We start from the raw sequence: 13,787 nt of genomic DNA, 5'->3' as shown, positions 1-13,787 counted from the left end.
CCACTCCAGAGTTCTTGCCTGAAGAATTCCATGGACAGAGGAGCCTGGTGGGCTACAGTCCACGGGGTTGCAAAGAGTCAGACAGTTGAGTGACTAACACTTCCACTTCTTCCTCTTCACCCCCAGCCAGGGCCAGGCACGGCCTTCGTGAGATGTCTCCAAGCTGCCATTTTCTTTGGTTGGAGGTGGGGGTTGGTGACTGAAGATCCTGAATCAGTTTGGAAGCAGGGAGAGGGGCCAAGCAGGTGTTTGAGGGCAGCATGAGACACTAGAGTTTTGGGGGCACCTAGAACTGAGGCAGTGAAAACAGAAGAATGGAAACACGACTCCTTTCGCCTCTTTGACTCGGATGCACACAGCCTTCAAAGAGCTCTTGCCAGCTCCTCACTCCAGCCTGGAAGAAGGGGGCATCTGTGCCAAAGCAGGCAGGCATTCAGGCAGTTGGGAAGGAATTTTGGTTAATGGTGTCAAATGCCTGAGGGATCCCAGCCTCAGTCTGCCTCGCTCTTACAGAGTCTCGTGCACCCCTGGCGGCAGCTACTGCCTTTGTGCTAACAGCTGCCCAGTCAACCTCCAGTACAGACCTGCCTCCTCAGCTCCAGACCAGCACCCCCACTGCCTCCTGACCACCCCTCGCATGTCCCACGGCTCCACAGACGCATCATGCATCCAAATACGTGTCCTGATCTTAATTTCAAAGAAAAAAAAATCATATAGGACAAATTCATAGGGCCTAGGAAACAAGGTTTCACAGGACATACTCAAGCTCAGAGGCATTGTGCTGGCTTTTGTGTTATGACTTGGGGACAGTGTGGAGGGACAGGGTCAGCATTTAACCTCTCCTTCTTTCCTTCCAGATGAGGGTATGTATCTCTCAGCTTCTGGTCCTTTTTCATGCTGTTGGCCAAATTGAATTTAAATAATTATTTATGGAAATTATTTATTTATTGTCTGTCTCTCCTGGTTTAAGCTTAATAGCAGAGATCATGGGGTCACTTCTGTAGCCCTGCTGTCTGCATAGCATCTGACATAAAATAGGTATTTCATAAATATTTGTTGAATGAATGAATGAATATCCTTGTTCATTACCCAGGATGCAGGTCCCTGTAGATACCCTCAGTCTTTTCCTGCTTTCTTATCTCCATGATGATCTGTGCTTCATCCCCCCCAAACCAGCCTCCCACTGCACCCTCTTCCCCACCCTCAGGCTTTTCAGCTGCTGTCTTGACGTGGGCTGCTTCACAGAGTGTGGTAGTGAGCTCCCCATGCTGGGCTATCTGCAAGCACAGGCAGTATATGCACCTGTCAGGCTGTCCTGAAGGGCAGGACTCTGATCAGTGACAGTGAGGTGGTGCAATCTTTACCATCTAACAAGCCCCCAGCATGCCTGAGGTCTCAAGGCAATGGCTTTCTCCCCAGGTTCCAAGTGCTGGGGACTGTGCAGGGGGTTGTGAATTGGCCTGCTGGGACTAACGATCACATCTTTGCCACCTCCTCTGCCTGTGTTCCATGCCCCTCAGGTCCCAGAGCTTCTGGGTGAGAGCAAGCAGTCCCAGGCCAGGCCTGTGATTGCTGAGTGAGCCCGAAGTTGTGAGCAGGATGGTCAGGGTGGGATCTCCATCCAATTGCTTCTACCCATCCCCCATCCAGCCACCATAGCCCAGGAAAGGATCTGACAAACCACAGAAGTAAATAAATAACTTAGACGTAATAAATAGGGGTCCAGCTCCCACCAGGGAGTCCACGGCCCGCTCCAGCACAGGCACTTCGGCAACGAATTACAACACGTCTCCAAATCTGTCCCCCCAGGCCCGGGCTTAGGTTGAGACCTCACACTGCTGGGGTCTCTAGAGGAGTCCTGGGTTCCTGGCCAGGGCAGTGACAGAGTCTGTGAGCAGTGGGTGCTCGGCTGTCCACAGCTGAGGTCTCTGGTGTCTGCGGGCTTGAGGCCGGCAGGGTGGGAGCCCTGGGGCCACCGGGCAGTCGTGCCTCCATCTCCGCAGGGCTGATGTCCATCACTCACACGGCCGAAGCCTCCATCTCCCGCCGAGCCCCCAGTGATCCCAGGCAGTTAGATCCACGGGTCAGGGTCTGTCCGCACGCCCTCAGAGCGAGCCCTCAGCCCAGACAGCCGCAGGCAGTGGCCGAGAGGCGGTCCACGGTTCTCCAGGTGCTGTTGACGTCCATGAACGAAACGGCCTCGTAGCTCGTGGGTCGGCAGCAGGGCTGGCTGACGGGCCGTGAGCCCGGGGGCGGCTTCAGGGCCCCGGCGTGCAGCAGGTTGGCCAGGCTGAGGTCGTGCGGGGAGCGCGCGCGGCGGCAGGAGCCGCTGCAGAAGCGGAAGCGCACCAGCTCGTCGGACCGGTGGCCCAGGCCGAGCGCGCGCACCGGCACGAGCTGCGAGCGCAGGCGGCAACCCCGCGCCCCCGCGGCCCGCGCGCGGCTTCCCCGGCTCTCTCGGCCGGCCCGGCCCCCTGCCCGCGCCGCGCGGGCCCCGCGAGGGGGTGCGGGCGAGGGCGAGGGCGCTGGCGGCGGGGGCGCGGGCCGGGGCGGCGGGGGCGACGGGCGCCGGGCTCTTCCGCCGCATAGACGGGCCGCGCGGCCCCCTAGAACGAGACGCAGTTACGCTCGGGTCCCCTGCCAGCCCGCCCCGCCACGCGCCCTCGCCCTCTTGCCCTCTCACCTACCGGGCAGGGGGCCCGCGGGGGACGCCGGGGCGGGCGTGGGGCCTTCTCGGGGGACCGGGCTGCGGGGCGCGGGGCCCAGGGAGGCCTCACCCTCGGCGACGCTGCTCAGCAGGGCCAGAGCGGCCAGGGTGGGCCATAGCGCAGGCTGCTAGAAGAGACGATGGGGAGCCTCAGCGGGGAAGAGGACAGCTTGGTAGGGTCTGGAAGGGGCTGGGGCCCGACAGTATTGGAGGATAATGGGCCAGCAGCCCCAGGGAGCGGGGAGAAAGGATCTCTGGAGGGCACTGACCTTGCTCCCTCCTTCTGGCCCCTCCCTGACTATTTCCCCACCCACTTCTGATACCTGCACCCAGGAGCCATGCTCTCCCTCCCAGGTCAAGCCACCTTTCCTCAATACCCGGTAGAAGTCTCTGGGAGAACCACTCACCTGCCGCCTAGGCCCAGCCCGGAGGGGCAGCACAGAAAGGCCTCCACGTCCAGGCTCCATCTCTGTCAACACCAGGAGCTCCCATCAGCTGTAGCCGACCTGTTCCCCCACCCTCCTCTTGAGGCAGCTTGGAACATGGAGAGATGAGTTATCCTCAGAGCAGGTTATCCCTCTACTTCAGCTTCTCCAGGTGAGGGACAAGGGGCTTGGGCAGCTGGGCTCAACCCAAGAGAAGTGGCTGCATCGAGAACCTATGTGGTGGTGCTTTGCACCTGTTTCCTTTCAGATCTCATAACTCCATGAGGTAAATAGTATGTATCATCCCCGTTTTCCAGACCAGCAAACAAGGCTGAGAGAAGCTCAGCAGTTATCTAAAGTCACAAGGGTAGACCCACAAGCTGTGCGGGGAAGGGAACTTCCTGCTCTGTGCTGCAGGGCTGGAGAAGGGAGCAGCTGGACACCCTGACCTCACAGAGAGCCTGCTGTCGATACTGCAGAGGAGGAAGTTGTGGCCTGGAGAAGAATTAGGGTGCTTGCGGGTTGCCCCGAGTTATTGGATGATAGTGAGGTCCAGGCTTCAGCCTGTGCTGCCCACCCAAGTGCTGCTGCACCTTGCTCCTCTGTGATTTCTGTCTGGATGCAGAGCCGCCTGACCACAGAAGTCTCTCCTGACCACAGACATCCTTCAAGAGTCAGCAGGTGGTAGAGGCTGAGGAGCCCTCTAGGAACAGGGGAGGGGGTCTGGGCCATGGCTCTCTATGGCCACCAGGGGGCAGCATCTGTCAAGCCTGTGGACTCAACGGTGGGTGGGCTTTCCCCCTACCCTCAGCCAGACTCAGGCCCCAGCAACTCCCAAGAGTTGCTTCCTACACCAGCCTGGTCTCTGAGAGCTGAGCCACCGTGAGAGCTGGTCCAGGACTGTCCGCCTGCAAGCTCCCTCTGGATCTGGCAGCCTGGCCCTGCTCCTAGAAGTTTCCCCTATGAACCATCCTTCATGAACCCAGTCGGCCTTTCAGAGTCCCACCAATATTTATGAGCCCGCACTGCCTGGCACTCCCAAACACCTCTCTGGAGCCCTGGAGCCTTCATGGGCCCTCACTAGCTGTCCTGCTCGTGGGTCCCAGCTGTCACCTCCTACCTCACCCCCAGCGCACAGAATGCCACGTGCCTGAGGGCCAGGTCTCCCTGGAGAGGCCCTCCAGCGCCACATGTGCTCTCCTAGCAGAATTTGGGCCAGAGGAGCCAGGGTAGTGACTTGTTCTCACTGATGGAAGGAAAGCCTAGCAAGATAGGGTTAAAGGCCCCTGCAGTAGGGGGAGCCCAGGAGCAGGTCTCTTGCGGGCAGTTTAGGCCCTCCCACTCCCTCGGTGCCATCTGGGGCCACCTGGTCCTCCAGCCCTTGTCTGGCCGCCCCATCTACCAGCCCGATACTCACCAGGGGGGTTCTGTTTCCTGTTCTTCTAGGCACCTTTCCTGGAACCAGAGCCGGGCTTTCCCCTGCAGCCCAGAAACTTCATGCCCAGGGCTGTGCACCTGGCCGTGCCTCTCTTAGCCAAAAGCGAGGTCTTGGCAGCCAGTCTGAGCCCTGTAGCGGCAGTAGGAGCCTCGCATTACCGCGGCGGGCCGGCAGGGCTAGGCAGGGCTAGCATAGTCCGACAAGCAACTAGAGGGACTGAGGGGGGCTGGGAGGGGCGGAGAGCTGCACAGCGGGCCCAGGAGAGGGAGAATGTGAGAAAGGAGTGGAAGGGGAAAACCCTGGCCGCTCCCCCCTAGCCCCTGGGCTGGAATGAGAGGTGGGCGAAACAGGTCGGCTTACCGCGAGTGCAGGGCTCTGGGTCCGGGACACAGCGAGAGCTGGGACCCGAGGGACCTGCTGCTGGCGGAGCCCGTGGGCCGTGTCTGGGGGCAGAGCCCAACTCCATCCCTCAGCAGCCTCATGCCCGCCGCCGTCCGGTGTCAAATTCCAGCCCTGGCGTCACCGGATCCTGGGGTGGGGCCCAAGCGCTCCCCCACCCCGCCCTACCTTTCAGGGCTCACCTGGCCGCTCCACCCTCTGGAATTCGGTCCCCCTCGCTCCACTAAGGTCCCCCGAGGTAGCGGGGGAGGAGACACTGGGGAGGGCCCCAGGTCGGTGCAGAGGCGCAGACACTGGGTGTTCAGAGTTTGGAGACACTTGGAGTAGGGAGTCGGGAGGCCGGGCAGAGGGCGGGAGCAGGAGGGGATGGGCCTTGGGCCACTGGCGTTTGGGCTCCTGTCGTCGTGGCTGGCCACTCTGTGCTAGCTGCTCTCTCTGATCCACCACTAGTTTCTTCTCTCAACAGACTCATCGCACTCCTTAAGTTCGCAAGGCACCGAGCTGGGGCTTTCAAGGTCCGACCCGGCTCTAGCGGCCCCAGCCCCTCCGCTAGACCCACCGCTTCCCCTCCGCTGCCGCCTGGGGCTTGGAATACAGACACACCTGCAAACACCGCTGCTCAGCCTGGCACAGCGAGGGCAGCGTGGTAGGAGGGGGTGCCAGGGGCTGAAGAAGAGGAGGGTCCCGGAGGAGGAAGGTTTGCACCGAGGGTTGAGGTAGGAGCTGGAGGGTCGTATTTAAGATGCCTAATTATGGCAGTTTGGCTGGTGGGATTGAGGTTGGGTGAGTAAGTAACAGGGGTAGAAGTAAAGAAAGGCCAGATGCTGTATGTCCTTATAGGCAGTTTGGACTTTATTCTGGGGACCACCGAACTTGTTTCAGGCAGGAGAATGGTGTGATCAAACGTGCATTTCTGTGGCTAACTCTGGCTGAAGTGAGGATGGTTTGGAGGTATGTCAGGAGGCTTCTGGGGGAAGAGAGGAATCTGAAGCTGAATTGTGGGGAGAGTGTGGGGCTTCAGGGGCTCTTTCAGGGCTGCACCTTTTTGAAAACTCAGTTGGTGCCAGATTGGATGGGGTGGGGCAATGGGACAGTCTGCCTTTGGTCTGGGTGACCAGGTGTAGGGGATTCATTCTGGCTGGGGCTCCTGGAGCAGAGGCAGGCTGTGGACAGGAGCTTGTGAGTTCAGTGTCGATCGTGCTGAGCTGAAGGGACCCGTGGATTATCCTAGTGGAAATGTTCAGGAAGTGACTGAATTTGTAGCCTGGAGAAAGTGAAGTGAGCTGGGCTGGAGATAGCAGTTTGGGAACTGTTGACCAACCGACCATTGGAAGCCGTGGGTGGGGATGAAAGTGCTCAGGGGACGCGTTTGGACCAGCTGTACTCCGGCTGTGTGTCAGAACCATCTGTGGATCTTTTAAAACTACCCAGATCTGGGCCCACCCCCAGACCTGAATCAGACGGGGCATGCGCAGTTTCCACATCTGCACAGGTGATTCTGGTGTGTGCAGGTGGAGAGCCACGCCTTTGGGGAGAGCAGTTCATGTGCAGCGATGGGGACTAGAAGCCTGACTGTCCCCAGGCAGGGAGCAGCTCTGCTCGCCCCCGGCCAGCTGCCCAGTTGGGCAGGGGCTTCTTCCCCAGGGCTTTATGGTCACGGCTGCAGCTTGCTGGCATGCAGCCTATGCCTTGTACAACCGCAGGGGGCGCCATTCATGTAGCACACAAGTTCGCATTGGAGTTTGCATCAGAGTGGCCTTGTCTCCAGCAGAATGGAGGGAAGTTTCTGGGTCTCCCTGTCCCTCAGTCAGGGCTTTGCTTTCTCCTCCGCCCAGGAGGTTTCTGTCTGAGGACAAAGTGCCACAGTATAGGGGCATGTGGGGAGTCCGGAAGGGGATGGCACTCAGATTGGGATGTCAGGTGAGAGGTGAGGGGCCAGCCTGCCCCACCTGCTGCCACGTGGCAACTCTGGCAGGAAACTCACACCCAGGCCTGTGGCCTCAGGGGCAGGCTTGTGGCCGGCCTGCCAAGCGGGGGAAGGGACAGAGCAGATTCCAGGGCTCTGGAGGTGGGATGTCCTTTCCACTTGCCAGGGGTTCCTGAGGCTAGGCTCTGCCTTCCTGTTCTGTGCAGGAAGAGGGTGCTGAGAGGAGACTGTGTGCTAGGGGGAGGGTGGGGCTGCCAGGAGTGGGTGAGGTCAGTGGGCTGCTCTGTGTTGGGTACTTGGCAGTGCCACTTTCTTGTGCCTGCAGGAATCTCTGTCCCTGCAGAGCTCGGGCTGTGATGACCCAGCGGTGCTGTCCTAAGTGCTGTGGCCTTCAGTCCCTTGCCCTCTAGCTCCTTTAGGGGGGTGCCAGCGTAGATTCCAGGGCATGTCCTGATGCCCCTGGTTTGCCTCTCAAGGCAAAGGGGGTGCAGGACTGCTGTGAGACAGGGGAGGCTCCAGAAGGCCCCTAGGTGACCATGCAGGTCCTGCAGCTGGGAGAGGTGGAAAGAAGGCTGGAGAGATGGCCCTTGGGTTTAGGGTGGCTGCTGAAGCCCTGGGTTCCTGTTTCTTCCGGGAAAGTCAGAGAAAGCGAGAGGAGGCAGGCTCAGGGAAGAGCTTTATTGCTTCCATGATGGCTTCCCAGCAGGCCTCCCGCAGCCTGGGTGAAGTCCTGGTGCCTCACTTCCCTCTGGTCCAGGCTAAAGGCAGAACCCGAGGGCCTGGCAGTCTCGTTGCTGAAACCCAAAAGAGTTGCCGGGTAGGCTGCTCCAGGCCTGCAGCACTGTCCTGGGGGTCGGTTGCAGCTGGGGTGGGGGTGGCGGCCGTTCCCATCAGGCTGGGCCAGGCCATGCCTCCGGAACTCTGAAGTTCTTTCCGCTCAAACCCAGGGGCGTCTTGTTGGCTTAAAGGATGGCTCCAAGTTTTCCCTGTGGGGCAGCTGGGTGGGAATATCCCCTCTGTTCCCCAAGAAAGGCCAAACACTGTCATGAACTGGAGGGGGTTGGCCTGAGATCCCGCCCACCTCCCCTCGGCCCTGGAGCAGGGCACAGGCTAGTCCTGGCACCCCCACTCTATGGGGAGCCTGTTGGGACCATCGCCTGAGGGGCCCTTTAGTGGGTCTCTTTCTGTACGGCCAGTGGACCAAACGTGACATCTCCAACCTGATTAAAAAATAAATTATCCCTACCCCCCCCCCAAATTCACAAAGTGATAATACACCGAACACTGATTGGAGAAATGATTCTGGTAGCAGCTTTGCTGCCTAGCGTCCGCTTCCTGCATGCTGGGCCTGCTGGGCACAACCAGTGGCCTCCTGGCCTTCTGGCTTCAAGGGCCCAGGCTGAGCTGAAGGCCGAGTGCTGGGCTCTGAGGCTGGCCTCTGAGCAGACATAGCTCTGGCTGCCCTGCCAGGGCCTCGCCACCCCTGGGGCCACGTGGCACGGTCCTTCTCCCGGTCTGAAGGCTCCCGCGCCTCTCAAGCAGAGCCAGGCCGAGGCCAGTGAAGTGGGCAGGGGGTGGTGGCTGGACCTCTGTAGCGGAGTGCTGGGTGCACCTCAGATACCACTGGTGAGGTCAGTGATGACACGCGCTTTCACCAGTTTCCGCAGAAATTCTTTCTCTCGCTGAATGTTGTGCGTCCAGGACTGAAAGGGAAGATGGAGTGGCAGTCAGTTGGACAGCCCAAGTGGCTGCAGGGATGGAGCCCTGCTAGAATGCTGCAGGCTCCCAGGGTTCTGTGCCCTCTTCTGAGACCACCACCCTCCGCCACTCCAGAAGCGCTGCGGCTCACCCTCCTCCTTTCTCAGGACCTGGAGAAAATAACCTTCTAACTCGTTTCCCTCATTCAGGAAGACTGTGCCTCTTAATTTCTTCCAAGCCTTAGAGATGGAGGCTTTCCAACCACGTTCCCATTCTTTCAACCCCTCCTTGCCCGGCGGCTTCTCCGGGCCCTTAGGCCCTCGGCACCCCAAGGTCAAGCCATGTGAGTCATTAGGTCTGGCCCAAGCCTGGGGGGTGGGCCCTGCTGGAAAGTGAACCACGTGGGGTGGCTTAGTCATTCTCTGACCTGACGCAATCCACTTTCCAGGCCTAGGGGCAGCTGATGAAATCCTGCCTCTTAGATTAGAGGAGCCGGAGGAGGGGGGTCGGGGTAGAGGCTCATTTTATTGTTACTGTGGAAATTGGAGGGAAGATGCTACCTTCCAGGGCTTTCCTAGGGAAGACTGCACCCAGGCTCAGGTTCTTTCCTTTCCCCAGTGCCAGGAAGCTGTGATGACTAAGTCTCTCAAAGAATGAAACAGGATTGAATGAATAAAGGAATGATGAAAGCCAATGGCTTTATCACAGTCTGGACACAGCTGACTGCTCTGTTGCATCCGACGGCATGCGGCTCACCCTAGGATGTTCACAGCCACTGTTTATTGGCGTGAAGAATTTATAGCTCTTGTCTGGTCCTTGTCTGTTCCAAGCAACCTCCTCCAACCTGCCAGATCTTTTCAGTTTGAAACTTGGGCAAAAATCCCCTATATTCCTCTTCTCTGAACACCCCCTTCAACTTCCTGTGCTAACCACGAACCTGGCTAAGGACAGCGTCCCCTAGACATGCTTTTTCTCCCCTCACATCCACACTCCACGGTGCTTGGAGGTGGCAGAGTCTTCCTCGTTTGTTGCCGCATCTACACAACTGTCCCTGTGGCCTCCCTCGGACCTCTGGCTCCTCTGGCTCCTGGCATTATTCTCAGCTGTCGGCAAACCACCCTCCTTGGTGCAGACCCCTGGGAGATTCACCCTTATTCCTTGAAGATCTATTTTTTTAAATTTACTTATTTATTTATTTGACTGCACCAGGTCTTAATTTTTTTGATCTTTATTTCGGCATGCGAGATATTTAATTGCAGCCTGTGAACGCTTAGTGGCAGCATGTGGGATCTAGTTCCCTCACCGGGGATGGAACCTGACCCCCTTCACTGGGAGCGCGGAGTCATAGCCCCTGGACCACCAGGAAAGTCCCTTTCTTGAAGATTCAAACTTCTACATATATGTGTTGAATGAAATTAGATTTTCCAGGTAAGAAAATGAAGGCATGGAGGAACGGCAGGGCCAGGATCCAAGCAAGCATAGAGACCCGCACAGCTCTTTACTTCCCCCACGCCTGCATCACTCCCCAGGAAGTAACCAGTCTGATGGGTCCGTTTCAAGAATATCTACTGGGAGTCTCTGAGGGTTGAAAGGTCAGCAGAGGACTGGATATCTGACGATACTCAGGAATTATTGCTGAGACCTCCCTGGTGGTCTAGTGGCTAAGACTCTGTGCTCCCAATGCAGGAACTAGATCCCACGTGCCACAACTAAGAGTTCACACGCAGCATATAAAACCCAGCACAACCAAACAAGCAAACCGATACTACAAGGCAATAGGGTGTTTTTAAAAAAGGAAGTATTGTTAAAATTCCAGGTGTGATAATCGTGTAATATTAAAAAAAGTCATCCTTATCTTTTAGAGAAAGTTGCTGAAATGTTCATGGCTGGAATGGTATGACGCCTGAGATCTGTGTCCCAGGAACCAGCGGGGAGGGGAGGCTTGAGAGGAAGAGCAGATTGAACAACACTGGCGTGTGTTGATTCCTGGGGGCGGGAGGCGACACTGCGTGGGAGTTCATTAGTCTCTCCTCTACTGTGAATATGTTTGACAAGTTCATAATAAAAGAGTGAACAAAACCGTCTGCCAGGGTGCCTCTCTCTTGGACCAGGCAATGCCCTTTCCCTGGGGATCTTTTCTCCACCCCTCCCCCGTGTACACAGCACAGAGGCTCACAGCACTCTCCACAGGCCAGGGCAGGACTCTGGGACCCTCACCAGGACCCCTGACTCTGGATGCAGAAGGGCCGTCCTTCTCCCAACTCCCATCTTTATCTCTGTGCTCCCAAGGTTCTGCCCTGACCTTCGCACTTCCTCCTCTGACGTCTCCCTGAGACATCTCATCCATGCCTCCCTTGTGCTCACTGCTCACAAACCTCCATTTTCAGCCCAGATTTCCCTGTTGTGGGAGATTGCTGGGCGAGCCCACTTCACCCTCTGGCCACTGCTCAGTCCCCTTCCTCTTCCCTCCTCCAGGCTTCCCCAGAGAGTGTTCAGTGGGAGCCGCACTCACTGTTCAGCCACTGCACTCTGGCTCCGAAGTCCCTGCTCCTTTGAAACTGTGCTCAGCACAGCCCTCAAGGGCCCCCTAACTGGTACCTCCAATGGCCGCGTCTCAGCACCTCTCCTAGGACTTCCGTGCCACACTGGTGCTCTGTGCTGGTGATTGTAGGCATGCCCTCCTTGGGTCTCCAGGATCCCGCATCTTCTGACCCTTCTCTACTCTCTCTCCTCCTTTATGAATGCCTCTGACATCCCTCAGTATCCCCCCCGCATTCAGCCCTTGCCTCACTGTCTTCACATCTCACACGTTCCCACTGGGCCTGGAAAATGGGCTGTGAAGCAGTGGTGGGGCCAGGGTACTGAATGGTTCCCTTGCCCACTGAAGACACCCCGAGGGACAGCAGGGATCCTACACCCAGGCACCAGCATTTCAGGGACTCCTCTAGGATGCTGAGAGGCAATAGTAATAAGTAGGTGTAAAAACATTACCATTAATAATAATGGCAAACATGTGCGGGCACTTACTATGGCCAGGCCTTCTTTACACATTATCACACTGACTCTTTCCCAAACCTCTCATTACCCCATGTATTGATAAGGAAAGGAAGGTATACAGACAGGCTGTGAACCCAGGCCATCTGATTTCTTCGCCAGCACTGCTCAGCACTCCCATGGAGGTGGTGCAGCAGATGCCACGAGTCGGAGCCAGATGGTTCTGCAGGATAATGAAGGGGGTGGGGGTAAGACAACTGAGAGACACAGCAGGTCGAAGAGGGAACAGCCTCCACCAGTGCTTCAGGGAAGGTGGGTCCTTCCACCTCATTCTGAATGGAGGCCCTCTCCAGGCCTTGCTGATTTAAAATCCTAACCAGTTCTTGCCCCTGTCTTCCTGTCATCACTGAACAGTTCCGGTGAATTTTCATCTCTTGCCTAGACTGCTGAGATAGCATCCCAACTAGCTTCTGTTCCTGCCTGGACCCCTCTGTCATGTTGGAGCCACAGTCCCTACTATGCACTCATCCACAGCTGAAAACTGGTCCACAGCTCCCTCCTGCCTTCAGAGCAAAGTCCACTCTCCTTCCTATGGCAGAGAAAGCCCTTCCTGATCCAGCTACTGCCTCTCACCCTCTCCCGAAAGCCGTTACATAAAGTTTACATAAAAGGAATGTGTAAGAGACCCAGTAAAGGAGTAAACAGAAGCAGGAGGCACGTAAAAGCAGTGAGAGCAATTTGGGGCGGGTGCTGGCAGGGGATGAGGCAGCAAGAAGGTACGTGAAGAGAGGTAGAGATGGAGAGACAGGGTCTCTCCACGGGGTCCTGGTGAACAGGAGGCAGGGCTGGAGCACCGTTGAGGGGTAAGACAGGTCGGGGGCTCTCCTGGACCCTGGAGGAGCTTACTACTCCTGAACCCCATTCCAGTAAATAGGAGGCCCAGCTGAAAGGTTGTTTCCCAAGAGATTCTCAAGTCTCTCTTATATCCTTGAAATAACTCGCAACCACTCAAGGCCACCTGAATAAAGCCCCAAAGCCTAAAACAATATAGATGGGAACAGAGCCCTGGATGGGGGTGTGAATCTGCTGGGCAATGTGCGGAGTGAGAAGAAGGTTGTCTAGGGTGGAGCCCTAGTTAATGCTGACTCTTAGGGGTAGACTGAAATCCAGGACAAGGAGGAAGAGAATGAGAGAGCGTGGTGAGGGAACAGGAGGGGCACTGAGATGCCGGACTCAGAGTCTGAGCAGGAGAGCATTTCAGAGGAAGCACCGGTCAACACAGAAGGCGCTGCCAAGTGACCAGGAAGGACAAGACTGACACGTGTCCTTTGGACTTGGCGGCCTTGAGTCACTGGTGACCTTGGTGGGAGTCCTCTTAGGTGAAGGGGGAAGCTGGGCTGCGAGGGGCGAAGGGCTGAGTGGGAATAAGAGGGGCAGAGCCTGCCCGGCAACAGCAGTTTTCCTCCTTCCTCTGCATGGAGGAGGAGAGGGCGGGAGCTTTGGGGAGCATAAGACCTGAACAGTTCAGTGGGTTGGAGGCGGCCTGTAAGAGACTGCTGAGCAGAACGAGGGCTGATGAGCTGTGAGTCTGCATGGACAAGAGGTTTCCTCTAACAACCCTCGCCACCCAGAGGCAGGAGTAGAGAAGCTGCTCAAAGCACAAGCTGCAGATGCCCAGGGTCCAGGCAGGGAGCAGCAGAAGGCGAGGGGAAGAAGAAAAGGGTGTTCGGGTTTTCCACAGGGGCTCTTGCTATGAAGGGAGAGGGGCCAGGAGAGACTGGCTGACTGGGAGAATTTCACATACTCATCGCCTGGGAAGCAACTCTGGATGCTAAAGAGCTTCAGTGCCCTGCCACGGGGAAGGGTGGAGGAGGCACTGGGGCATCCTGAGACTGAGAGGCAATGTCTGCAGGTTGTTGAGGGGGCGAGGCAGTTCTCTGGGGGGATGGAGGAACTGAAGTAGGGAGGATGGCCCTGAGCTTGCACCCAGATGGGCACGTGACGACCAGGGAGCAGCAAGGAGGAGGCAGGGGCTGGACCAGGACAAGGGGCAGCGGAGGGGGCGGCGGGCAGAGGGGAAGCCCAAAGAGGAGACTGGGAGAGGGACATGCAGGATGCTGCGGTCAGAGACATGGTGGTCCAGGACACCTGGTGGCCCAGCTTAGCTGAGGCTGGGGCAGGGCCTCCCAGGGGTCTCCG

The 13,787-nt window shown here is 57.6% G+C and overlaps 3 protein-coding genes across 24 annotated transcripts in view; 1 reads left to right on the top strand and 2 right to left on the bottom strand.

Annotated features, from left to right (window-relative positions):
• Nucleotides 1–1,689: 1,689 nt before the first annotated feature.
• Nucleotides 1,690–4,689, bottom strand: ARTN (artemin). 6 transcript variants are annotated; one of them, XM_086384341.1, is made up of 4 exons: nucleotides 4,550–4,689; nucleotides 3,115–3,241; nucleotides 2,684–2,835; nucleotides 1,690–2,606 (listed from the first exon to the last, which is right to left on the bottom strand). In XM_086384341.1, the coding sequence occupies exons 2-4, from the start codon at nucleotides 3,172–3,174 to the stop codon at nucleotides 2,072–2,074; spliced, it is 747 nt and encodes a 248-aa protein (XP_086240467.1). In that variant the 5' UTR covers nucleotides 3,175–3,241; nucleotides 4,550–4,689; the 3' UTR covers nucleotides 1,690–2,071. The 6 variants fall into 6 exon arrangements, with proteins under 6 accessions (XP_086240467.1, XP_086240497.1, XP_086240481.1 ...); XM_086384371.1 differs by having other exon boundaries at nucleotides 2,688–2,835; XM_086384355.1 differs by having other exon boundaries at nucleotides 2,684–2,832.
• Nucleotides 4,690–4,885: 196 nt separating this feature from the next.
• LOC147375175 (uncharacterized) lies at nucleotides 4,886–10,673 on the top strand. 2 transcript variants are annotated; one of them, XM_086384403.1, is made up of 4 exons: nucleotides 4,886–5,207; nucleotides 5,436–5,685; nucleotides 8,804–8,937; nucleotides 10,457–10,673. In XM_086384403.1, coding segments are annotated over exons 1-4 (693 nt in total). In that variant the 5' UTR covers nucleotides 4,886–4,900; the 3' UTR covers nucleotides 10,459–10,673. The 2 variants fall into 2 exon arrangements, with proteins under 2 accessions (XP_086240529.1, XP_086240519.1); XM_086384393.1 differs by lacking the exon at nucleotides 10,457–10,673 and having other exon boundaries at nucleotides 8,804–9,135.
• Nucleotides 7,561–13,787, bottom strand: part of ST3GAL3 (ST3 beta-galactoside alpha-2,3-sialyltransferase 3) — a 215,468-nt gene continuing 209,241 nt past the window's right edge. For 9 of the 16 annotated variants that reach the window (XR_015157735.1, XR_015157732.1, XR_015157733.1 and 6 more), the window contains one exon: nucleotides 7,561–8,599. Coding sequence is in view for 10 of the 16 variants with exons in the window: in XM_086384060.1 (XP_086240186.1) it covers nucleotides 8,510–8,599 (90 nt within the window). In the remaining 6 variants the exon portion in view is untranslated. Of the gene's footprint in view, nucleotides 8,600–11,666; nucleotides 11,812–13,787 lie in introns of those variants that run through there. The other 7 variants (XM_086384037.1, XM_086384053.1, XM_086384085.1 and 4 more) reach the window with 2 other exon arrangements.

The sequence above is a fragment of the Bos grunniens genome, chromosome 3 (genome assembly GCF_055505025.1).
Source record: "Bos grunniens cultivar Pamir isolate PY7600 chromosome 3, Bosgru_T2T1.0, whole genome shotgun sequence".
In the NCBI taxonomy this organism is placed as follows: Eukaryota; Metazoa; Chordata; class Mammalia; order Artiodactyla; family Bovidae; genus Bos; species Bos grunniens.
The sequence above is the reverse complement of the archived record's forward strand: the minus strand, read 5'-3'. Positions and strand labels throughout refer to the sequence as shown.